Source organism: Amborella trichopoda, chromosome 11 (assembly GCF_054954075.1).
Source record: "Amborella trichopoda isolate Santa Cruz 75 chromosome 11, AtrichopodaSantaCruz75HAP2 v2.0, whole genome shotgun sequence".
NCBI lineage: Eukaryota > Viridiplantae > Streptophyta > Magnoliopsida > Amborellales > Amborellaceae > Amborella > Amborella trichopoda.
This window is the reverse complement of record NC_142346.1, coordinates 2,449,136-2,475,295: the sequence shown is the minus strand read 5'-3', so window position 1 is coordinate 2,475,295 and position 26,160 is coordinate 2,449,136. Positions and strand designations below refer to the sequence as shown.

The 26,160-nt window shown below is 34.5% G+C and overlaps 2 protein-coding genes and 1 non-coding gene across 5 annotated transcripts; all 3 read left to right on the top strand.

Annotated features, from left to right (window-relative positions):
* Positions 1-6,172: 6,172 nt before the first annotated feature.
* Positions 6,173-14,303, top strand: ATX1 (homolog of anti-oxidant 1). 2 transcript variants are annotated; one of them, XM_020671728.2, is made up of 4 exons: positions 6,173-6,264; positions 11,244-11,383; positions 12,062-12,137; positions 13,979-14,303. In XM_020671728.2, the coding sequence occupies exons 3-4, from the start codon at positions 12,083-12,085 to the stop codon at positions 14,128-14,130; spliced, it is 207 nt and encodes a 68-aa protein (XP_020527387.1). In that variant the 5' UTR covers positions 6,173-6,264; positions 11,244-11,383; positions 12,062-12,082; the 3' UTR covers positions 14,131-14,303. The 2 variants fall into 2 exon arrangements, with proteins under 2 accessions (XP_020527387.1, XP_011625966.1); XM_011627664.3 differs by lacking the exon at positions 11,244-11,383.
* LOC148779671 (small nucleolar RNA snoR26) lies at positions 12,499-12,590 on the top strand. Its single transcript, XR_016045130.1, has one exon. It is a non-coding gene; the product is annotated as a small nucleolar RNA snoR26 (small nucleolar RNA).
* Positions 14,304-17,996: 3,693 nt separating the features above from the next.
* Positions 17,997-25,989, top strand: LOC18441356 (histidine-containing phosphotransfer protein 2). 2 transcript variants are annotated; one of them, XM_011627665.3, is made up of 6 exons: positions 17,997-18,324; positions 19,456-19,586; positions 19,706-19,774; positions 20,446-20,517; positions 25,474-25,546; positions 25,729-25,989. In XM_011627665.3, the coding sequence occupies exons 1-6, from the start codon at positions 18,265-18,267 to the stop codon at positions 25,768-25,770; spliced, it is 447 nt and encodes a 148-aa protein (XP_011625967.1). In that variant the 5' UTR covers positions 17,997-18,264; the 3' UTR covers positions 25,771-25,989. The 2 variants fall into 2 exon arrangements, with proteins under 2 accessions (XP_011625967.1, XP_088708121.1); XM_088851995.1 differs by lacking the exon at positions 20,446-20,517 and having other exon boundaries at positions 17,998-18,324.
* Positions 25,990-26,160: the final 171 nt, after the last annotated feature.

The window sequence follows — 26,160 nt, the reverse complement described above, 5'->3', positions numbered from 1 at the left end:
TAGTGTTCAGGTCTAATATTTGGTCCTAAACCCAATCCATAGGGTCCAATTTTTTGATCCATACCCAAACTTGGTTCGGCTCTAGCCGTCGGGTCTGGGTCCATTGCCACCCCTAAATGAAGTTAGCCTCAAAGGAAAATTATATAGATTGAAAAAAAGGGACCAAATTGTTAGATGATTGTATATTGGAAAAGTATACAAATAGATTATTTAATTTTAATATTCGTCATATTTCAAATCAAGTAGTTGTGAGTGTGTCATTGACTAAACTCAAAATTCAAAAAAAAGTTCTCGAACTTTGTATCCAAGCCATCCAATTTAATATCTAATAGCATACAACAATTGCAACCTCCTTATAACAAATATAAATTGTTTCATTGCATAAAATCCTTTATACATTATGAGACTATTTATTTTTTATATAAGGAGATTACACTCACTTTTAGCCATTAGAAATAAAATCTAATGGATCAAAATGTGTCATAACACTCCATAAATTTTATTTTAGACTTTTTGCCTAAACAGTGACCCGTCATCAACAACTCGATTTTAAATCTAATGAACGATTATAATTGTTACATCTTTGTATCAAAAAAAAATGTCTAATTGTATATTTTTTAGTTTCAATTAGGCCTAGCATAACACATCCTAAAGGAAAGGGTGAGCTTGATCAAGAGCCCTTCTGCCCGGTCCAAGCCCGTGCAGCACTATTGCCATTCTCAAGTTAACATTGTATATTGAGGATTCAAAAACTACTTTAAATTATAGTTATTGAGAGCTGGAGCGAGAATAGCTCTGAGGTCGGGAACTGAAGCCTCGGATCGATGGCCACCTAAAGATTCGGCTCTCGGGGATCGAGCTCTGATGAGGGTAAAAGTAACAAAACGAGATCCCATATGAAGGCGGAGAATATTTCCAATACAATGAGATTTAGATCCTTACTTAATGGGGACGTGGTCTATATACAATGGAATCGTGTTCCCATATGCAATAGGATCATGCTTCCATCCGGAATAGGAACTAGATCTCATTTGAAGTTGATTGCATTCCTATTTGAAAGTGATCGAACTTCATTCAATGATGGATTGCGTTCCTTGCATGATTGGTCGACGCACCCATCACGTAACTCCACTTGTATCAAGAGCCCAACCCCATTACACATGGATTTGTGCTCCTACTAAACACTGCTACTTGTTACCATATAAACGGGATATCGTTCTGGTTTATTCTATAACTCATTGTCCTATGTAGCAATGGTCCATAGGGCTAGATCCATGCACGGCCAACCCTAAATGTCCATGGATTAATAAATTCCTTTAATCTTGTATGAAATAAATTCCTTTAATGCCTTATACTATAGTTTTGAAATGGTTATTGCTAGTTTTATTCAAAATCTTGCACATGATACACATATGGGCGTCACGTTGGCCGTTTGGGTACTTAGAAATATATTGTCAATGAAATGAATTACTAGCGTAATACATTATTAATGTAATATATTAACTCAGAATGAAATGTTGTTGTTTGGGTAGCATCTGGATGCAACCTAGGAATATATTGCTATTGTTTAGCTATGTCTAGAAGAAATTTGAGGAATGTATTACCGTCGTTTTGGATTGGAAATACTGCACGAAAGATTTGCTTAAAATATAATTATTTTGTTATATAATTTAAATTTATTCAAGAAGTTTCTTTTAGAAAGTTATAAATTGGTAAAATAGTTTTATTCAAAATAAAGGATGGAATTTTGTGAACATAGGGACGCGCTCCTAAAATTCGAGGATCGATAATTTTATTTATTCGAGAATGGGATCTACAATCTTCAAAAACGTGCACCGTGCGATGGGGGGATCAAGATCCTTTATTTATAGGATCGAGTACCCTATAAATGGGAGCAAGATCCCAAAATACATAAATCAGGTTCCAGTCGAGATCCCAATCATGAAACGTCGGAGGTGGATTCCGGAGCTGAAGCGCCAGCATGTTGGGGCGCTGCTGATAACTATGCTTTAAATCCCTATAAATCCATATATGTCAAAAAGTAGATTTCGAGCTTTTAACCAAAAATCAACTGCAATGGATGATTCAATTCATCTTATAAGGCCGTTTTAAATCTTTGCTAATTCAAAATGTTAGAGAAATAGATTTGTTACCTTTTGGTACAAGAAGGTCATGATCATTTTTGTTTGTCAAATTTTAAACTGGGTGATTGTAAAAGTGTCATTGACTAGATTTAAAGTTAAAAAAAAAAAAACTCAAACTTCATGATGCACCATAGGCCATCCTATTTGACAACTAATGACCTTAAGTAACTATGGCCTTTGTGTAACAAAGATAAATGATTTCTTTATGTAATTTTTTTGGGTAATTCAATGGGGATGACAAGCCTCTACCTGTTTTTTAAATCATTAATAGTTTTTTAATGCGATATGTGATAATAGAAACCTAGACCTTAGCCCGAGCACAAGTGATGCTACCACCACAACTACAACCCCACTCTTTCTTTATATACTTTTCTCATACAAAAAAGCGTTATCCAATTGGTTTCTCTCTAACTCTTCTCTCCTTACCCGATTTGCTTTCCCAATCTAACTTTTGGCATGGTATCAAAGCCACTTGCTTGAAAACCCTAGATTTGCTTCATCTTCTTCTAAGGTTTTCAAACCCTAAGTCTATTTCATCACTTTATTGATTTCAAATTGTAGATATGTAGCATCTCCTTGATTTTAAAATCCAATTTTAGATTTTTTTCCTTTATTATTGCTCTTCTGGATGAGAGATTCCCACACCTAGTCCAATTCGACTTACATTTTCAAACCACTCAACAAGGAAATTTGTTATGAATTATGAATTGATTGCAAAGAATTATTAATGAAATTATTTATAAAATTTAATGAAGGTAAGTTCAATGTTCCATTCTCGCATTGCTACTAGCCAAGCTTAAGCTACATTTCATGGAACGAGCTATGAGCGTTGCTACTAGACAAGGTTAAACTATGAGAATATATATATATATATATATATATATATATATATATATATATATATATATATATATATATATATATATATATATATATATATATATATATATATATATATATATATATATATATATATATATATATATATATATATTAGGAGTAGTATTACTTATCAATACTATTTATTATGTTTTTCATCAGAATTGGTTATTGTTCATATATCCTTATTCCGTATTCTATCAAACTCCTATTTTGTAATATTTCATAGGTTTCCTCTCTATCCGCAAAAACCCTATTTCTTTTGGGTGTGATACACGATTTATTTGATTTGATATCTGTCTCTATTTGCAGACTATTGAGTTCTCTGACCAATTCCTTATTTGATTTGTCATTTCAGTTCTTTAGGTCGATTAATCGAAGCTTTGTTTCATGGGTTAGGAAAACAAGCCCTTTTTTGGGGAAGAAATTAGGGTTTTTCATCATTTTTTTCAAATAATAAAATTATTTGTTTTATTAAGGTAATTGTTAATTCAGATTTATTACTATTAAAATATTATTCCTATTTATAAAATCTTATTTAAATTTATTTATTTATATGTCCTAGGATATGTATTCTTTTCTATAACTTGTTTTTTAAGGAAAAGGTCTCTATAAAGTTGCAACATTAAAATGTAAAATTAAAGTATACCTAAAAAATCCATCATGCAAGGTTGTTTTGATGTTAGAAAACCCTCTAATTGATCATGTCAACATCGAGATGTATTAATATAAAAAGAAAAAAAGATTTTGAGGTCAAAAAATAGTGCATCTTTTAACACATTATATGGACTGTCCATTTTCAAGATTTTCAAGTGTTTTATAGATCTACTTGATTTGAGCCATTTTCAGAGTTCAAAATTTTATTATTAGATATGGAAATAGATTCTCAAGCCATCCTAATAATTTTTACACCAAAATTGTATTTAGTACAAAATTTGGAGGTGCGAGTTAATTTGATTGTTTAAAGCTGCAACCTTATGTAAAATACAACCGAAGCTCCAAACAATCAAATTAGAGCCCACCTCAAAAATTTCACTAGAAGAGTTTGTTTTGACGCCCAAACATCCTCAAATTGACCATCTTGACATCAAGATGCATGGCCATGAGAAAAAAATGGATTTCAAGTTTTGGAAATATTGCATCTTGTAACGCATAAGGTGCGCTTTGATTGTTTAGAGCCTTGACTTTATACAAACCGCACCTTTTTTAAAAATATACAAAAGAAAATAAGTTTCTTTACGACAATATAATATATGAATTTTTAATGCATAACTCTAGTAATATATGATTTTTTTAATGCATAACATTTTTTTAAAAATATACAAAAGAAAATAAGTTTCTTTACGACAATGTAATATATGAATTTTTTAATGTATAACTCTAGACATATAATATTGCTAACTATATAGATAGATGTGATTTTTAAAAAATTTCTATACTAAATGTTTTAAAGATGAATTTAATTAAAGGAAAATTGTTTCATACAGACTGGACCACATTTCTACATATACGGTTCAAAAGGTGTAAAGCATCCATCTTAAAGATGGATGCAAGTAGTTGTTCCATGTAAAAACAATGGAAACTAGCGGTCCAAATGTTTTCTTACTAGAATTATTGTTTCTAATTTTTAAAATTTATTTAGTTATTCATAATCATGATGTCCATGTTAGAGATGGTAAAGGTTTCGATGCTTCTCCTATGCATAGAAGTTCTATCCTACCCCTTATCAAACCGTCCATTCTGAATGGAGGGTTAAGATTGTTCCAATCACAACATCATATCTCTATACCATTTTATTTTTAATTTTTTTCTATAAACTATTTTGATACCAAATTTGGACGTCCATTCCTCTATTAAACTTGCACAAGAAAAAAATATAAAAAATTTATTTTTAATAATAAAATGACCAAAATACCCCTGAAAGTTTCAAGGGGTATTTTAGTTATTATATTTTATCGAAAAATTATTTTTAATATTTTTATAGGTGCGTCCCAATGAAAAGATGGCACGTACCAAATTTCATATTCATACAATTTATATAAAAAAACTAAAAATAAAATACTTTAAGATGTCGGATCTAAGAATGAACGGTGAATGACCGAGCCATCTTGATTAAAATTAGACGGGATAGTAGGAAGAGGATAGAATATGCTGTAAGGGGAGCATGGAAAGCTGGACCGTTAAAGATTACATGTCTTTAAAAATAAAGTCTTAAAATCAATTAAAACATAGACTAAGTAAGATGCCCGCATTTTTACATATATGGGCTTCGTCTCATAAAATAGACTAAGTAAGATGCCCGCATTTTTACATATGTGGGCTTGGTCTCATAAAAAGCAGGTCCTATTTGTAAATTTCCAGGCTCTGTACTTTTCACTTTTCATATCCCTTCTTTTGCATGTCGTAACAGGTACGTCCAAAATTCTCTTCGTACTGCATGTACCATAACGCCAACAACTATTATTGTACACAACTTTTCTACCAAAGTCTTCACTCTTTTAGTCTTGACAAACAAAATTTGACTTCCAATAAACCACCCCACTAAACCTTCCAATACAAATTGGGTGCGGTTTGTATAGAGCCGAGGCTCTAAACCATCAAATTAGAAGAGCCCACCTTTAAACAGTATCGAGAAATATGGATTTCATATTGAAAAATTTTGTGATAGCCTTAAATTATATTTTTAAACTTTAATGGTAAAATTTGAAGTTTAAAAAATAATGTAGATTGAGTAGATCTATGAAAGCTTAAAATATAAAAAATTGATAATCCAAAAATGTGTTACAAGATGCATTATTTTCCACACATGAAATCTATTTTTTTTTTATGTTTATGTGGAGATAATCAATTTGATTGTAGTTGAGCATCAAAACAACATCTGCTGATGAAAGTTTTGAGGTAAGCTATGATTTGATGGTTTCTTTTAAAAATTAGCAAAATGTTTTTCATAGCGTTGCAGCCCTATCAAAATAAATAAAGCCCCACTTCAAAAACCACCAAAAATATTAGTTAAAATACGAAAATTTGTACATTTTTATTTCTAATAATCCAAATTACATAAGGGCGTTTAAAAGAAGTAGAGGGTCTTTTTGATAATTTTGTAAAATGGCGGATGCTTTATTTTGTGCATTTGTCGCCTATTTAAATCTGCTAGTCCACGGCCTTTTCCAAAAGAAGTTATAGAGAGAGAGAGAGAGAGAGAGAGAGAGAGGGAGGATTGCAGGTTGTGGACATGGCTCAGGTGCGCTCTTCAAGAAACCCTATTTCTATCTCTAGCGTTTCTGTGGTTTTGAATTTCATGGTTTGGAGTGATCTTTAGGGTTCCATGGCTTTGAATTTCCACTAATATTTAGCTTCATGAGTTCGAATTTCGGATAAGTTCTTAGGTTCTCCTTGGTTCAGACCTTCGATCCGTTGCAGGGTTTAGTGATTTTGTACCGGAAGGGGTGGCTTGAAGTAGTTTATTTGGGTTCATGAATTTTGACTTTCTGGATTTGGTTTATGCAAAAAATGAAGGGTTTGCAATTTTGAGTTAAACTTTTAAATTCATGTTACTGATTAAATCTTACGGGATTATCCTGTTTTAATTGACTGCGACATAGAAGTTGACTTGTAATTATACCTAATTGAAAATTTGGTTCTTGAGCGATGCTTTGTTCTTGCATTTTTCTCGATTATTTGCAATTTTGTGCCTCAATTTCCCTTTTTAGAAACGCTTTTGGCTTATTTCTGGGTTTTTGATAAAATTTATTAAATATGGGGTCCATGTAGTTATTATTCTGGTTTATTTTTCTTGATCGTATCCTATTTGTAAATTTTAATGCATTTGACTGATTGCTGCATGGATGAAATTGGATAAAATTCTTATTGATCTTCTCTTTTTAAGAATGATATTCTTATGACTATCTAATCCTAAAAAAAAAAGATAAAAAATAAATATTGAAATCATATTGAATCACATACCATGATAATTCTTTAATTAGATTACCTGCAATCTTAAGAAAATGATTTTTGTCAGTGCGAAGAATATAATAGAGTAATCTTAGTTAATGTCGTTAGGAAGAAACTGATAAGCGACTCTCTCTCAGATTCTCATGAGTTACTTGGACCAGGCAGGCTGCCGAGTCCAGAACCATACCCAATTGGTCAGAGTCTTTATATATATTTGTGGACTTTGCCAAGTTGCCGAGTCTGTGAGATGTGACTCAGGTTCGGGACCCTAGTGAGTCCCAACCCTAGTCCGTCCCAACCCTAGCCCTTATTATTCTACAACACTAGATGGGATTACTGTCATGATTTCTGTTGTGACCTCGTATAGATAAGTTTTGTTGGTTTTGCTTATTCTAATCACTAAGATGTCTTGTAGAAGTTGTTTTAATAAGTCGCTAGTGATAAATTGTCCACATCCGGATCTGGTTCTATTGATCTACGATTATTAACAGAAAGAGTGAAAGGGGAAACTCTTTGACAATTGTTCTATTTTGGGCATTCCACTGGTTTCAAATCTCTTTATCGGTTTCAGTTAAGCTGGGCTTGTTGCCTTTAGTCATGCTGATGCACTTCATTTGGAACCAATGTTATGAAGTCCTGACCGGCCATCGAACAGTTGGAGGCACTGGTTTTTTAATTGAAGAGTCAAAAAAATTGTAAAAAAATTGAAATTTGCTAAAAACTCTAGGAAATTCAGAATATTAGTGATAACAACGACAAAAAGTAGAAAGATAAAGTGCAAAAAATTGACGAGGACCAAACTGTTATTCATTAACTTTTTTTCTTATGCATTAACTCATCAATCATTAAAGTCCATGAACTCATTAAAGTGGTTAAAACCATTAACCAAGTCATCGTCCACTGAAGATCGAACACTTATAAGCTCATTATAATATGTATAGAAAAATCAGAGTATCAAATAACTAGTTCACCTACAAAAAACAAAAACCATAATTTTTCCTTAGAACTCTTTAAAAAAAACCAGTTATTTCTTAGTATTCGATTATGAAAATGGAAAACCAAATCAACAACGTACTTTGATGATTCACCATGCTTTTATGACAGTAGGAATCCGGATTCACTGTCGAGTAGCCAGAAAATAGGGCCATAGGGTTTTCGGGATTTGGTAAAGGTAAGAGTGGCAATGTGTTCTAGGGTCTCTAATCGTGGGTTTTAGCATCGGGAACCCCACCTATTGTCTTACGATTTTAGGATGACCAAAAAATAAAAATAAATATGGCCATAATGGCTTGAAAATTTTAATAAAGAGTTCACGTGTGGCTTTTTCTGCCATGGATTGGAAGCTGCTGGAACTTTTTTAGCAAACATGTTTGAAGGTATGATTTTGAAAATATCTAAAAAAAAAACTCATTTTCTGAAGAAAATGAAATATAGCCGTGTTTTATCATTATCCAAAAAAAAGCTTCTAAAAATATCTTCTTAAAATTACACTGAAGTCCTTGTATCATCTTTCTTAGTTCATTGGACCAAGCCCCATTCAATCATCTCTCTCTCTCTCTCTTGCCCCATTTTTTTAGACCATCTTTCTTGGTTCATTGGACCAAGCCCCATTCATCCATCGTTCTCTCTCCCAAAATTTTTTTTAAGACCAAAATCGAATTAATACAAATTTTTTGCTCAGAGATTTAGTGCCTTTGGACAATTTACTAACAATGTTTTGGGTTGTCTCATTTGACCAGTCTCTCTTTTTGAATATTTTGTATTTGAAACGTGGTATTGCTTACTATGGTCCAACTAGCCATACTGAGGCGTATCTGGTCCATCCGGGTTTGCGGGAATGACCTGTCCAGCTCTCTGGATTGGGCCAGGTTGGGCACGGGTTCCAGGTTTTTGACCGACTGGTCTGACCCAGTCCTAATAGCACTGTTTGAAACCTTACCAAGTTCTTACCCTCAAATGAGAATTGGTGTGGTCTTAGTTTTATTTTATTTTATTTATAATATTTGTTTCTCACCTTCAAAGACTAACTCGAAATTGCACCCGCTGAGTGGGCTCATGAGACCAATGCCATTTCTAAATTCTAAATCTATGTGTGCATTTTTTTTTTTGGAATTAGTATGTTCCTATAAATGTTCAACTATATGACGGTTTTGTTCCATTATTTGTTCTAGCATAGTTGCCAAAAATTTCAGTCGCAATCCTCTCATTTGGGTATATGTAATGTGGATTTTCTTGGGTTGGTTTATCTTTCCATGAAATAAATTGAAGTTGAGATCAGTGTTCGCAAAATCAAACTGGAATGGTTAACCAGACATGGGCCCGGAAGCGGTTTCACTGGCATAACCGGTAAACCGGCCGATTCAACCGCTTTAACCGAACAAGTCTTGGGCTGTCAAAAAAGTGTTGAAAAAAATAAAAAAGATACACAAAAAAAAAAACTACTAAAATATGAAAAACATATAAAGAATGATTAAAACAAAACACATTCAAATGAAGTTGAAAATGAATGAAAAAAATAGATTTTAACAAATCAATTGGTGCCTAGGGGTATTTTAATTTTTCTTTGAAAAAGATGGGAAAATATAAAAGTTATTAATAATAGCTAAAACCAGTGATTCAAAAAGCGGACCGCCCCCGCCTAGGCGGTCCAGAAGGCCTGGGTGCAACGCCCATGCCTAGGCGGCCAATCCGGGCGGCAGTCCTTGAGCGGCCGCCTAGGCGGTACGGAACCTGCCTAGGCGGGCGCCCAGTACCCAGCTCAGGGTGGCCTCCCAGGGCCTGTGCCCCGCCTAAGCGGTACAGAACCCACCTAGGGGGGCAGCCGCCCAGAGGCGGAATTTTTTTTTTTTATTGATTTTTGTTTAAAATATAAAGGGTTAGAATGATGGTTTTAAGTTCATTTGAAACCTAAAACTTATTGGAGTCCATTTTAGAGAGATAAAGCCTCCAAAAAATTAGTTTTTGGTGATTTCTTTAGGATCGAAGGGTTTTTCAAACTTGACAAAAATTGATCAAAACATCACCCATTGATATTAGATTTAATTTTTGATGTTTTATAAATCTATTGGGGGTTTTTTAGAAGATTTTGAGTCCTTAGGAGCATCTTTGAGGTAGAAGTTTGAAGATTGAGCAATCAAACTCTAAGTAAGTGCCATAAATACGTAATTTTTATTTTTTATACTATGTATCTTTTTTTTATTTAAATGGGCATCCTTTTTGGATTCGACTTTTGGATTCGACTAGGCCACCGCTTAGGCGCTGAGCGCCTAGGCCCCCCAGGCCACCTAGGACCCACCTAGTGCTTTTTAATCTTTACCTTAATGTAAAGAATATTAAAAAATACATTGCAAATCAAATTCCTTATTTTTGGGAATTTATATATATTTCTTTATTTATTTTTTAAATACCGGTTGATCACCAAAACCACCACTAGCCAGTTCCGGCTTCTGATCTAACCAGCCGGTTAGATCGCCCGTTTTTTCCAACAGTGTTTGAGATAGATGTTCAGCACTTACTCCGGTGAACCCATCTGTAATTACCAATATTTGTGCTTGTATCATCAGTTAACTAGAAGCCTCAAACATTATGGAACGCAAGAAAACTGGGAGGGTGCCGCCTTGCCTTACGCTTCCAGTTCTGCTGAACAAAGTTTTGGATGACCCGATAATAAAAACACTTCTTTTTTTTTTTTAATTTATAATTGTTGTCAAGGTAACTGTTATGACAAGAGGCCTAACGACTTAGAGGTAAGACAATAGAAAACACATAAAAAAGACTTAGAGGTCTGGTCCTGCATGCTAATGAATATGGTCCATGCCTGCTAGTGAATCTGCTAGATCATTGGTGATTCATGGAACACGATTGAATGTTGCTGACTTATCTTGGCAAAGATCACATATTTCCTCCATAATGTCCGGTAATCTCCATGGAGGAACCCCTCCCCCTTAGCCCATTGAATAATGTTTAATAAATCGCCTTACATTTGGAGAGGACTTGTGAAAGACCTAAGTGCACACTCTGTGGAGGTTGGATGAACACACATTTGATCTGCCCTCTATTTGTTGTCAAAACTGAATTCTAGGATGACCGATGATCTTTATGAGATCTGGATGTAGTCTAATTCTGGTTATTTTTTGTTTTTGGATATTTAGAGCTGAATAAGCAATGTGTAGTGAGATAGTATATTATTGTCTCTAGTATCTTTCTGGGAGATTCTATTATTTCTTGGTGCAACAAGGAGTGATACAGTCTCTTCATTCTGGTGTGAAGGCAGAGTAAGGCTGCATTAGCAATGGGTGGTCAGACAGTCTGGGGTTTTCGATGTTTAGATTTTATCTTCCTCATGGGCCTCACCCTTTCTTGGAGATGACTTTTTCTTCGGGGTTAAGTTCTTCTCGAAGATGGAATAAGTATTATTTGACTTCTAATCCTATGCTTAATGACAATTCCAAGCATGCTGATGTTGGTTTTTCACATTATTTAAGAGGAACTACTTATTGTGAGAAGCCTTTTTTTTTTTTTTGAGTAAATTCTTCTCTTTAGATCTGTTTATTGATTTTTATGTTTTTGGCTGGAAACGTGGATGTTGCATTTATGAACCAATTGTTGCTTTTCTTATCTCCTTTGATGCTCTTCTGAAAGGGTTTTCAGAGTTGCATGTGTATTTTTTGACATTCGAATGCATTTTTAGGGGCATTTTTGTTTTTCTAAAGAGCAAGTTTATCATTGTGCTGTTGTTATGCATGTGACTAAGTTAGTGTAACAATTTTTGCTGCAACTACCCATAAAAATATTTTTGTTGCAAGAACAACATCAGAGAAAATGATACCATTTAGCCAACGTGTTCTGACCTTCGGTTTAGATGCAGTGTTTCTATTAAAAGAAGGAAGTTCCTTCACCTAAGCTCCTTTACTCTAAAAATAAAATCTGTCATTTTAAGGAAAAAAAAAAAGAAAAACATCTGTGTCAATGCAAATGGTATGCTAAAAATGAGCAAATGTTAGGAATTTTCTAAATCCGAGTGTTTTTATTTGAGACTGTGATTTTTCCCAAGCTTAACTGATGCATTGCTTCGTTTCTGTGTACAGACAGTGGTTCTTAAGGTTGGCATGTCCTGTGAAGGATGCGTTGGAGCTGTGAAGAGGGTGCTCACCAAAATGGAAGGTATTCATCTGTATTACTTCATTTTATTTCTTCTTTTAAAATTTTATTTCTCCATGTTCGTTGCTGAAATTAGGGAAAATTTCATAGAAACCCCGTATTGTTCCTGTCTTTTCATGCATAGAAACCTCTGACCAGTCGGTTTGAAAAAAAAAAGGCTCGATAATCTCTGAAACCCCACATCAATTCATCTGTTTCTCTCTCATCACAACAGATGCTCTGTCTGTCTATTCAGGCTCTAACTCTATTCGGAGTTCTTTCTGCCCCAATGAACAACATATGGTCCACCTGCTAGGTCCAGTTTCTTTCACAACATCAAGACTCTCTGTCTCTATCTCTCTCTCTCTTGCTCAAAGATCTTTCAAGAGCATCAATGATTATTTCCCTTTTGTTATCCTTGCATTTTGATATATCCCTGATGAAATCTTATGGGGGAAGAAAAGATCTGAGATTCTTCTGGCTTTCCTCTTTTTTTGCTTTTTTCATAATTTCCCATCCTCCTCTCTCTACCAATCATCTTTCCTCATCATGTTTTTGGGTAGTTTTCTTTCTCTTTTCTTGTTTAGTTCAAGGCAATTTTGTGGGATCTATGATGTTACATTGAACTGCGCTATCTAGCTTTAAGTACCTGCACAGCGCAGCCTTGAAGAATCTTCTTATACACTGAGATCCCAGCTTATTAATTTATTTACCCATAAAAGAATGGATAGAAACACATATTAAATAAAAAAAAGAGAAAAAAGGATAGAGACCCTTCTTTTGCTTGGTATGTATTGAAAGACATTTTCAAAGGATAGAGACCTTCTTTTGCTTGGTATGTATTGAAAGACATTTTCAAAAATACCAGAAGGATGCTGAAATTTAAAAGGCATGAAATGAAACCTTTTCGTCCAACAGTTCTCAGCAAATCTCATATGTTTTAACAATTTGTTTTGTTTGTTTTCTTTTTTATGCAGTTTTAGGGATAGACATTAAAGATAAACGCATTGGCTTGAACAGTTTGGTTTCTACAATTTCGTTGATAAATATGATGAAGGTGGACTGAGAAAAATTATTCATGTTACTTATGATTACCAAGTCAACATAAATGTTGTGTTCTTACCGAACTTATAAATATGGTCCTGAAACCCTTCCCCCTGAAATAAATGTGTCATGAACCAGGATCATGTTTGAGTGAATTTGTAAATATCAGCCTCATTTTTCTCCTTGAGTATACTTGTTTTTATGTGATCTGAAAAGTTCATAGAAAGAAAAGTGGAATCATGTAATTTACAATTGAAATTCAATATGGTTTGAGATTAGATGCGCCTAGTAAATATTAGCTTGCCCCATTCAAAACCAACAAAGTGTTCATGCAATTATGGCTATGGCAATGGGCCAAATGAGGATATTATGTTCATATTATGAATTTTGAGGGTAATTCAAACATCTGTAAACTGTGAATTCGATGTGTACAAAGTTGGAATCAGGCTCCAACTAGCGAAGTGTTTGATTATGATTGGCCCATTTCAATTCAGGAAATTCCCTAGGCAGACTGGGCTATATTTAAGAGATAAAAATACTAAATTAGTAGAAAATCGGGGGGCTCGGGCAATTCTGGGGTTTCTTAACCCTAAAATTTTCCTCTGGCTACTAAGATGTTTCAGTTCACGAGGTTCTCTTGCCTGCCCATGCTGGGCATCTCGATTCAGTCCGACTTGGGCAACTCCTAAGTCGGACCGGCAATTTTTGAAACACTGTTTAAATTTCATGCCCTCCTTTGTTTCTCTTGATGTTGTTATATTATGTTAGGAAATGTAAAAAACTAAATATATATTTATTTCTTCGCTCCATTGTATTCGCAGGTGTTGAATCCTTTGATGTGGATATCAAGGAGCAAAAGGTCACAGTGAAAGGAAATGTGCAACCTGATGCAGTTCTACAAACTGTTTCGAAGACTGGTAAAAAGACTTCCTTCTGGGAAACAGAAGAGAAGGAAGCTACTGCTACTGCCTGACCATCCTATGCACCATTTCTTTCGCTTTTTGAATAATTTAGCTATCGGTTATGCCACAATGAATTTTATTTGGAAGCTGTAATCTTTAGTATCTGGAGCTTTCTGCAGGTGATATTGTAAGACCTCAGACTTGGTTGTTTGTGCAATTATTAAGAGGGAAAAATTTCAGTGCATTGTGTGGAAATCTGTTTGGTGATGTCTCTGAGGTGTAGGGTGTATGGTTCTCTTTTCAAAATCTGTCATCTTTTGCATAAAGTATCAGGGCACATAATGTGTGTGTGTAATATATTGTCTAAAAAACTGGTAGGTTTGAAAATCAATTTTAACCAGGGCTTAGAAAATTTGTTGGTGTGACCGAGGACTTGCCGCGACTGATGGGGTCGAGAGACAGGTGATTCCGAGCTGAAAATCACTGGAGTTGCTCGAGTCTCCCAGTTCCATTAATTTCTTTTTGAAGAATTTATGAAAAATTACCACGCTCGGACAGGCCTCAGGATCAGTATGCTAGCGAGTCCAGTCCCCTACCACTCCTACTTTTTAATCGCTGATTTCAGCAAATGGTTTCAACAAAATGTCTGCGTTTTCTAAGAATGGTGTCGCTTTTTCCAACAAAGATGATATATTTGGATTTGCTATAATCTATGCTACGTGGTGCCTTCTAATTGTCTTGCTTTGTGCATTTGCTATTGCACAAGACAATGTTGATTTGTTAATAAAGACTCACAAGTACATTATGCCTCTTTTTGGCATTCCAGTCTGGAAATCTCTGCGAGTCTAACTCGGACCCGCACGAGTTATTCGGAAAACAAATGATGCCAAATCCGGAGTTGATCTAACGTCTTGGACCTTCAGGCCGTACTTTGGGCTCTGCATAGATTCAACATTGTCGCTGTGGGGTTTGAGCAAAGCAAAAGAAAAAACCCAGAATCAGATCCATGCGCCGGTCAAGTCTAATCAGTTCTCAATGCTTCAATTTTTTTTTTTGGCCTCAACTGAGATCGTATGATCGAGTCGACTAAAATTGTTAGACCTGTCTCCAACTCACGCCCGTGGTGCTAGCAAGTCATGACCCGAGTTCTTGTTTCGGCCACTGGGTACCTCTATCATTTGGCCCTACGGTTTACTATCTTCCTCTTCAAGAGAAGCCCCATACATAGTTTTCAGTCAAACATCTAAAGGCTCAAAGTAGAATGAATCTCTCTCTTTTTTTGGGCAACCACCAGCTGTCTGTCATCGTATAATGTATTGTGCACTCTGGACAATGTACCATTCTTTTAGGGGAAAAGCATATTTGATAAAATGGCTTTCTGACTTTCTTTTCTGGCTTTTGGGAGCATTTATTGTTCTGATATTATTAATGTGGAACATTAACTTCTCATATAACTAACAATTGTCCATGTTCAGCCAGCTTTTGCTTCACTATTAAGTTGACAAAAATGTTTACCAAAAACAGTCTATGCTGAGTGCATGCACCATTTTAGATAACCTTTTGGTCAGCTTTGGAAGTTAGTCTATGGTGATGGCGAAGGCTGAAAAAACATTGAAGTCTAAAAAGTTTCTGGTGCAGGTCCACAAAGTTCAACCCTCTTAGAACATTAAATTCTAATAAAACCCAAAGTCTATATTTAATCATATTTTTGCTGGCCATGAGTCATTTTTTAGTATTGTTTGTAAACTCAATAAAAACAGTCTAATCTTTTGGCCGAGTCATTTTTTAGTATTGTTTGTAAACTCAATAAAAACAGTCCATTCTTTCAACCGTCTTAGAACATTAAGTTCTTATAAAACCGACAGTCTATATTTAATCATATATTTGCTGGCCATTAGTTATATTTGGTTTTCATTTTTGTAAACATAATAAAACAGTCTTATCTTTCAACCGTCTTAGAACATTAAATTATTATAAAACCCTAAGTCTACATTTAACCATATTTTTGCTGGAAATGAGTTGACAAAAATGAAACCTAAAGACCTTTATTTTTGGGTTTCATTTCTGTCAACTCAATAAAAACAGTTCAATCCTAAGGGAAACCCAAAAGTCGTCTGGGCTATTTACAGGTATCATTTTTGTCAACTCCATAAAGATTAGTATAATGCTAAAGGGCAATGACTAAATACATTGAAAATGGTCCGAACATTTAGGTTCATTTCTTTTACATTTTTTGGGGCTATTCCTTATTTCTTACCCAAAGCCATAAGAAGGGTACTCCTTTTTCTAGGGCAATTTCTGAACAAATGACCAATTAGCCCCTTTCTATTGAAGTTGAAGCTAACACACACTTCACTGTAAAAAAAATCACTACATGTATGTAAAAAATCAACACATGTTACTGATAAAAAAAAATGCTTCACCTATAATTCTGGTTTCATATATTAAAAAAAAAAAAAACACTCAAGTGAAAATAATTGATCAACAATAGACATACCATCATTGACTTCAAATTTCAAAGAGAGAGATATCAACTATTCATTTAATATATATCAAGAGAGAGAAAGAGAGAATTATCAACCATTGATTTAATGTACATCAAGAAAGAGAGAGGGAGAGCGCTTTCAACTATTTATTTAATATATATCAATGTGTGGTTGCCATTGGTTCTTTATAGTTTGCATTTCCATTTTCACATGGGCAATTTAGTATTCCCAAAAAGATTTGGGGCACTTCTGTCTGACCCTTTTAAGATAGAATAACAACTTCTATTCCAAGGTTCTCATGCATAGGTGCAAACTAGGTTATAGAAAACGGATAATACATTTTATAACGGGACTAGTCCGTTACCATCTTACCAAAGTAATCGCAGTTATACTGGGAAAGTTCTACGTTTAATACAAAAACAAGAAAACGTATTAACACATAAAATATTAAAAATAGGAAAAGGGAAAATACGAGAAAAACAGAAACAATTGGCAAAAAATTTAAAATACAATAACCTATCGTTTATTTTTTTAAAAAAATGCCCAATTCTCCACTTGTTATTTTTATTATTTGAAGAGAATGTTTGTTGTGAATTCTTTTTAACCTACCGATTAATGTGAAACAAAATTTATACATGCCTAACATTTGGAGTGTTTGATTTTTGAAGGGTGAGATCTAAGTGTTTGACTTATTTTTTATCAAGATTTAATCATCTGATGATTTTTAGATGAATCTTAAAATTTTAGATGATAAGATTTTTGGAGGGTGAGATCTAAGTGTTCGACTTATTTTTTATCAAGATACAATCATTTGATGATTTTTAGGTGAATCTTGAAATTTTAGATGATAACATGTACTATCATGGTGCTTTAACAAGCATGACAAATAAGAGGTGTCTAAGTTTTTAAGTGTTGGAAAGAGAGTCAAGTACGTGGCTCGAGTGCAAGTAACTCGGCTTGAGTTCTGGGCAAGGCCAAGAAAGTATTAAAAAAAAAATACTAAAAAAAATCCACAAAAAGGAAATTTCTTTTAAAGTAAAATTAACAAAACAAAGTCAAAGCAATAGTGAAAACGGATTTTGAAAAATCAATTTATGAGGGGGTACTTTAGAAATAATCTAAAAAGAAGGAAAAATATATAAATAAGTATTAATGGCAAAAAAAAAAAAAAAAAACTTTCCGACAAAATGATAGAAAATATAAAAACTATATTATTAATAAAATTCTTAAATTTATTGGAATTTTTATAATTTTCTGAATTTCTTTTGAGATTTCTGAATTGGGCTCCAATTGGGATACTTGGCACGCCAAGGTGGACATGTAACCAAATATATAACTGGTTATCATATAACGGCCGTTGTGTTCACATAACGGTGATGGTTTTTTGCTACCGGGTTTAAGGCACCACGTGTCAAACTAGGGTTTAAAAAAATGGAGGGACAGTTTTTAAAAGAGGGCCTACACCAGCAAACTATTTGTTGAAGCTAAGTATTGGATGCGCTCGTGTCTATGCGGATCAATTTTCCGTCTCCATTAACTCATAATTATATGAGAAAAAAAAAATATATGGTGAAAAAAAAATCCGGTGAGGATCAAGACGAGCTGTGTATATTTAGCAAATTGTGATTAATGGTGGTCTATATATTTGTGTTGGTGATGCTTCAGAAGTTCAGTTTAGGGTTTCAGGGAAAGAAATAGTTCTCTCTTTTAGTCTGAGTCATGGCCATTGAAGCTTTGAAGCAGCAGCTTACTGGCTTGCTTGAACAGATGTACAGAGAGGTACACTGCTTACTTCAGTTCTCGTGTTTTTTTTTTACTTTATCAAGTAGATTATTAGGACCTTGATTTTGGTTGTACTTAATGGAATTAGTTTCTTGGGTTTAGTGGTGTCTTGACCAGATGCATTTCTAGTCTTTTGCTTGTGTTATTGTGAATTTGAAAGTATGTAGACCATGGAGTGATATTCCAGGTTTTGATCCTTGATGTTGTTTCATGAAATGGTTTTTACTTTCTCGGGGTTGGTGATATCTCTTAGATAATTTGTGATTTGTGCAATTCAAATTTGTTTCTTTGTTAAAATTCAAATTCAAACTGCTTTTCCTGTGAAAGTGTTTGATGTTGTTATATATATATATATATATATATATATATATATATATATATATATACAGAAATCTCTTAAATTTGATGATCAAGTTTTAGTATTTTAAGAAAGCTCTTAAATTTGATGATCGAGATATAGTATTTTCACTAATATTCTATGGCCATGCAAAATATGATCGAATTAAGGAACGAAGGCTAAATTTGATAAAAACTACTTATTACATTTGTTTTAGAAGTTCTCTTATAATTTGTTAAATCCTTTTGTGGCCTGATGGAATTTTCTTTTGCTGATTTTGTCACTTAAGGGAAGTTGGGTAGTTTCAAGCACTGTTTCCCATAGTGACTAAATTATGTAGTAGCACAATCCTATCAGGCCATTAAAAAATTAAAATATTTGTAAGGAAACATAAAAAATATAAATCATGCTTCAATTGAATGAAAATATCTATGCAAATTAAGGATGCCTGATTTTCTTTTAGAAAAATCTGATCTTTTTTGTTCCTTCAAAGAAGAGAGCATTGGTCTTTCTGCAAGTGGACGGGGAGATTGGCTGGAAACTTGGAAGGGTGCATCCTTGTAATTGATTGAATTATTGTATTTGTAATTTTTTTAGCAAATGTTTAATGAATACATTTGACTATGACTAGAAGAAAATCGAAAGAAACAATATTTTTAATGTAAACTGAGAGTAAAAAAGTCTTGTGTGCCCTCTTCTGTTTGCTGATTGTATTTTACTTCGAGTTATAATCAGAAAATTCATGCAAATAAATCGGAAACTCATATGGTTTCGTATTTTATGTGACTTAGGGCTGTTTGGATGAACAATTTCACCAACTTCAGTTGTTACAAGATGAAAGCAATCCTGGTTTTGTTGCAGAAGTCATCTCATTATTCTGCGATGATTCTGAGAAGATATTAACTGAATTGACCAGAATCCTGTACTTCCTATCTTAGTAACTTTTTCAATTAGACCACATATTTCCTATGGCTACTTTTCTAATTCTGTTCGTGCATACACACCACTGACTTTTAGGTTTTGTGTGGCCTGTTTGTGTAGTGCTCAAGATGTTGTTGAGTTCAACAATATTACTGCCTTTGTTCATCAACTGAAGGGAAGTAGCTCAAGGTAATACAACCTTGACTTCATTCTACTTTTAATGTTCATTTCGCATGTTTCTTTGTTCATATGTATGTGTGAATGGACTAAATTTGATGCTAATGGATCTGTTTGGATTTTTTTTCTCAGGTAAATGATTTGTTTGGATTTGATCACCCTTTTCTTGTATTTAGGAGTTTGGGGGTCTAATGTTGTATTTACAGCAAAACTAGAACTATCTTTGTCAGAAATAGGAGAAAATCATGCAGCATACGTACCTGCCTTCTTTCATTTATTACCTTATGAACCCAATTTGAAGTTTAGAAAATACCAATTCATGTTACATTTCATATGGCATCACTTTGTTAACTTAGAAGACAACAATGACCTACACATATATGCTACAAAGGAAAGGATGTAATAAAGAAATGGAAGAATACAAAACTCTTAGTTATTATGTATTGTACTTGAACAAACTTGCTTGATAGTTCTATTATGAATGTTAGCAGTTGGAACGTTATTTATGTGACCTCCACTGATAAAAACAAGCTGGTCTTACCCTTGCTTAAAGTTCACAAGAGTCGGCATATTGTATAGAGTGCTCCACTTAAACTCGTGTGTTTTCATATGCTCTTGCTTATTCATATTTATTTAATAAACTTAAAATTCATCCCTAAACTGCCTTATTTCATGATTTGCAGCATAGGTGCACATAAGGTCAAACTTGCTTGCAACAAGTTTCGTACTTGTTGTGAAAACACCAACAAAGAAGGGTTAGTGGGACAACTCCTACATTTATCATATTACCTTCGAATAACATATCATATATCTTTATGTTCTGCCACTAGTAAATTTACTATAAATGACAATGCAATGGTTTTGTTCTAGTAGTTTTGTTTCACTTGGTGGTGCTTTGTTTCTGGTTCCTGCTAAGCGTGCCGAAATTCCGTGTCATTGATGTAGCTGTGAAAGATGTGTTCTCTAATAGTAACAACTCAACTCTTCATTAAAGCCAATTGAATTGGTTTACCATGATATATTTAAAGTTAGCTTGTAGAGAGCAGATGAATATCATTGCTAATCAGTTTAAGGTTGTTGTGACATTGGTCAAGTTGTTTGTTTGTTCTACCATCCCTTGTTGTTGATGTTTCCAATTTTAAAAATATTGATGCTAAGATAGTACGTGTAGTTTGTGCTGTTATGTTTGCTACATAACATTTGCTGCATCATAATTTCAAAAAAGAAGATTGTCAATTGTTTCAAAAGAACAACCTTGGAATTTTCATAGTGGAGTCTGAGGTATTAACTAACATAATTCATCTAGATGGACTATTTATCAGTATACTTGTTGAATAGCAAACATGTTCTAACTTGCGCTGGAGCTCAGCATATTTTTCCTTGTGAAGTTCTTGTTATGATATGGATGGAAACTTGCATTGGCTTTAATTATAAATGTGCACGCATACACATGTTCACGTAATGTAATACATGCAGAGTGTAGATGATGAGTTGAATTGGATGTCGAGATATTTTTGATGGGTGCATTTCCTTAAAATAATAGCTGCCTATTTAAGTAATACAAATAACTAGGTGATGCTGGAAATATTTATCTACTTTTGACTAAGTAGAATTAATTACACTATCTTGCTGCATTGGCCTCGGATCTCTGTGTATCTAAACATTAAATTCAGATGTTTCTAGAATTTCTATTAGTTAAATAAAAATAATTAAGCAAAGAATGAAAGATAGTAGACTCAACATTTAGATATTTGAGATATAAAATTCTCCTATCATGCCTCTTTGAACTGCACCTGTGTTCAAGTGAAAGAAAGTTTACTTTTTTTACCTAATTTATGGTGGTTTCCCTCATCGAGGAATTAATGGAATTTAGCCCCCACCCCTTCTTTCTCTCTTCTCATCCTCCTGACTCAAAGTTTTATCTATGGAATTGGGTTCTTTCTCTCTCCTCCTCTTGAACGGGGAGTTACCCTTAAAATAATTGAAATTCCTTTTATTAACTTAGAAAAGGGCATTAAATGTAATTGTTAATCCCTTCAACTTTGGCAAATTTATAGGACCCTATCTTTTCCGGTAGGAACTCAACTGCTTTCCTCTTCCCTCCGTCTCCTGGTGGGATTCATCGTCATATATTGGACTTCTTTAACATCTCTCTCTCTCTCTCTCTCTCTCTCTCTCTCTCTCTCTCTCTATCTTAGAGGTTTTCTCCTTTATCTCCCTCTCATACCACTCTCCCATCCAGAGAGAGACTTCTTCACAATCAATTATGATGGCTTATTGGGTTCGGAGAGGAGTGAACATCAATAGAAATTGCAAAACACTGTGGCTGTAGTTGGTGTATGGAAGAGAGAAGCCCAACAAGAAACATGGCCGTAGTTGGAGTATGGAAGAGGGGAGCCCAACAAGAAAGAGGGAATTTATTTGTGATTTCCTGTGTTGTTATAGAGAGAGAGAGATTGACTTTGGAGGCTTCACCTTGAGAGAGAGAGATTGACTTTGGGGGCTTCACCTTGAGAGAGAGGGAGAGAGAGTTTTTTGGGATGCAAAGAGAGATATTGATTTTGGCGTTTAGAGAGAAGAGAGAGATTTTGGGCACTTCACTGTGAGAGTGTTGTTGGAAGATTTTACCATGAGATGGAGAGAAAACCGGTATGAAAGACAGAGAAAATTCGTCGGGAGGAAGATTGGCTAGTGTTTCACGGCATTGTGTGCTCCTTGGTTCTTGTTATTAGGCCATTTGGGGTAAAATTGATTAGAGAGAGAGAGAGAGATCCCACCAAAGGAAGATGGTAAGGAAGGAGATGGAGAGAGGAGGAAGGCAGGTGCTCTCATCATGAGATGGAAAGGAGAGGAAAGTAGGAGTTTTGCCACCAGGAGAGAGAGGATTCTATAAATTTGCCAAAATTGGAGGGCTTAACAATTATATCTATTGCCCTTTTCTAAGTTGATAGAAAGGAGTACATTCATGTAATTTTAATTATTTTAAAGGTAATTCACTGTCCAAAAGTTTGCAGTATGGTTTTCTACTCCCATTCAAAATCTCAAATTCGTTACGAGTTCCTTTTAGCCGACCCCGAATAGTTGGGAAAAGGCTCTGATGTTGATGACCATTAGATGGTGAATTTTTTATATATATATATCGCTCTTGGTTCCAATCCTTTTACCTTAACCCTAGATGGAGGATCTCTTTTTGTTCAGATGAGTCAAGTCATGACCGGGTTTTCCATTAGATGCATGATTAGTATAGGTGTTGGTGGCCCTGTGGACTTGGGCTCTCTCTCCCTCTCTCTGATTGGTTGTTGGCTGTAAGAATCTGGGTCCTCTCTTCCTGTTGGTCAGTTGCCCTATCAAATTGGTGCCTCTTTCAGTACTATCTCTTCTTTCAGATTAGGTTCTCTTACAAGCTCCTCATTGTTTTGAATTTCGCTCTTTGCCCTACTTTAGCCGCAACTTCTCTCTGTTGCAACCCTATCCCTTGTCCTTTTGCTATCAAAATCAATTCCCCCCCCCCCCCTTCCGGCACCCTTTCACTTCTAACTTTGTTGGGTAATAATAGAGTCATTTCCATTCTGCCACGTGTGGTTGTCAGATATTGACATGCTGATTTACTTCTCACACATCCTCAATGCTACTGTTAGCATCTTACATAATTATTTGGTTTAACTTCTGTTGAATAAAAGACCAAGTATAACAGCAAGTGATGTGATTATAAAGCACTTCTGATTTAGCATCTGAATTGGTACCTTTGACTTGTATTTCCTTAATTGTTAATCAAATGTTTTAAAATCTTTGTTACGTATGCTCTGGCACCTGTCTGAAGTGTATAGACATCATCTCGAACTCCAATATGTGGCGATTTGTCCATAAAAGATACACAATCTTTAGAAATAGGAAGATGTCAAAGAAAATCTAAAAAGTAAAAACAATGGAAAATTAAATACTTTGAAAGAATGAACTTTGAAAATGAAATATGAACTTATCTTACCAATTGAACAATAACTAAACAAAGGCTTTCCTTACAGGATTGTATATGTTTTAAATGGATAGGGAGTTGGGTTATCTAAGGAGGCTCAGTTGTCGATTACTGTTTCCATACAAAATCTCTTGAAAATAAAAAAGAAAAATCAATCCAACGCTTAATAAGGAAGAAAATCTTGCCAAAAATATATGATTGGAAGATTTCAAAATTTTAAACAATCTACAATAATCCATTGTGACTCCTTGGGCCCTTGAGATGGGCCTTTCAAGCTTGAATCGGGCAGCAGTTAGAGTTGAACCAGCGAAAGAATAGTCCCTAATAGAAATCTGTGGAAAGGCAGATCCATTTGAAGGATTTCCCAACCTTGAACTTCTTAGTGAGCTTGGGAAAGTACACCCTTAAGAAATCCTTGTTCTACTTCCGTATTAAAAAATTTATTAGGCTTACCTTTTAAAGGCTGTGAGTGTTACATGATATAAATGTACGGCTGATAACTGAGAACTTTGATGAGATGTCAAAAAATTTCAGTGTCCCTCTATTCTCTCAACGATTTTTAGAGTTCAAACAAAAAGGGGAACTTGCAAATACTCAAAGTGATATGGCATTTCGGTACAAATCGACACGCTTTACAAACTATTTTGACCAAGGCTTTAAAAAACAGACCGATGACCCGAATCGTGCATCTGGATTTTCGATCCGGTTCGGCAAATCGGTGATCCAGTCTACCAAACCGGTCAATAAAAATTTTTAAAAAAAAATTAGAAATTGGGGCTGGTTCTGGTTCTGGTTCTATCAGAGAACCGGTTAGAACTGGCAACGTCATGGGGGAAACTACTGGTTCGTGATATTTTGTGGGAACATGTTCTTCTCCAAGGATTCCCGATCTGGATCAGCATGTTCCGATCTAGATCGGCATTTTTTTAAACCTTGGTTTTGATTCTTCAACTCAACAGTGTAGACTGCCCAGCGGCGTACATATGGCGTATGAGACCAGTGACTTTCTGTGTCAAGGTGTCAATTCGTGTTGATATATGACACCAAGAAGTAAATAGAGTATCCAAGCATCGCTGATTAGAATTGGGATAGAATACAGTTCAACAAAAGACTATCACTTTTCTTAAAAATGAAAAAAATTGATCTTAGTGAATTTTATCTGAATATGGCTTATATGTAATCTCTGCCTCCTACTATCTGCTTATTACCAAAGGAAAGAACAACATCTAGTTCGAGGAGTGAAAGTGCACAAATTATCATTAGCATGGAATTTATAACTGTTATAGAAATGAACTGTCATGAGGAGCTGTCATATATAAATATTTCAAATTTTCTGTTGAACTGATCTGAAACTGGAAAAATATCTTTCTTTGTTTATCATTCTTTAGTTGCTGAACTCTATGGCTTCTCCAGTTTCGTGACCATTGTTCCTTGTTGGTTACTACTTTTTGTAAGCAATCTCATGCAAGATTCTTGCCCTTATTGGACTGCAATTAGCTTCTTTATGGTTGCTTTTATTTCTTGACACCCAGTTTAATGCATTTACTGTCAATGCTTAACGGTGCTTTTATTGGAAGCAATCAGAAGGGATTTTTTTGTGCACTCATTCTATATCTTGTTTGTTCCTTTCGACGATTGTCTTAATCACCTATCTTGACCCATCTTAGACTCCAAAGGATAGTTCTAAACTCTACTCAAACCATTTCCTTGGTTGCTGAAATTTTTGAGTTCTTTACAGGTGTCAAGAAGCCTTGGATCTGGTCAAGCAAGATTTCTATACCTTGAGGACTAAATTTCAGAACTTTGTCCAGGTAACGAAACCTATACTTCTTTCTCAAATATGATTTATGTATTGAGATGAAATACCGAAAAGGCTTTTCTTTTCTCTTTTATCGTTGTATCCCTATAACAGATCAGTATTTACTTCCTCGGGAGTAATCTGATTCCTGAAACTTTAAGCCTTGATTTTTGACTTAGTCTTTGTATGGTGCAGTTGGAGCAGAAGATACAAGCTCTTGAAAATGGTCAAATGTGAAACTACCAATGCTTCTATCGATTCCTTTTATTAAATCAAAATTTGAAAAGTTGGCGGGTACAATGCTTCTGTGTATCTGCAAAACATTGGATTTTGCCCTCTGATGGGTTTTGGGTGTGATTTTGGTGAGAGTGGTCTGCATATCTCAAAAATGGACCTCAGTTGATGATAAACTGCTTGTCAAAGATTCCAGATATATAAATTATAAGTATTACAATACATGTTGAGCTTGCGGCTTTACTGCGTTGACTCTAGAGTTGTTTGATTGATTAATTCTGATTTGTTTGATTGGTATTTTTGTTTACAAATTTTACATTTAAGGGAAAGTTTAAAGTCTCTACCTCATTTTTAGAAAGTAGTATTGGTTCGATGCATGTTAGAAGGTTTATT

What these genes read in the sequence shown, in the direction of transcription:
- ATX1 (XM_011627664.3), top strand. An exon ending in GGTGCTCACCAAAATGGAAG is followed by an intron (nt 12,138 to 13,978) that starts GTATTCATCTGT and finishes TTGTATTCGCAG; the next exon opens with GTGTTGAATCCTTTGATGTG.
- LOC18441356 (XM_011627665.3), top strand. Translation starts at nt 18,265, where the DNA reads ATGGCCATTGAAGCTTTGAAGCAGCAGCTTACTGGCTTGCTTGAACAG. An exon ending in ACTGAATTGACCAGAATCCT is followed by an intron (nt 19,587 to 19,705) that starts GTACTTCCTATC and finishes CTGTTTGTGTAG; the next exon opens with TGCTCAAGATGTTGTTGAGT. An exon ending in CTGAAGGGAAGTAGCTCAAG is followed by an intron (nt 19,775 to 20,445) that starts GTAATACAACCT and finishes CATGATTTGCAG; the next exon opens with CATAGGTGCACATAAGGTCA.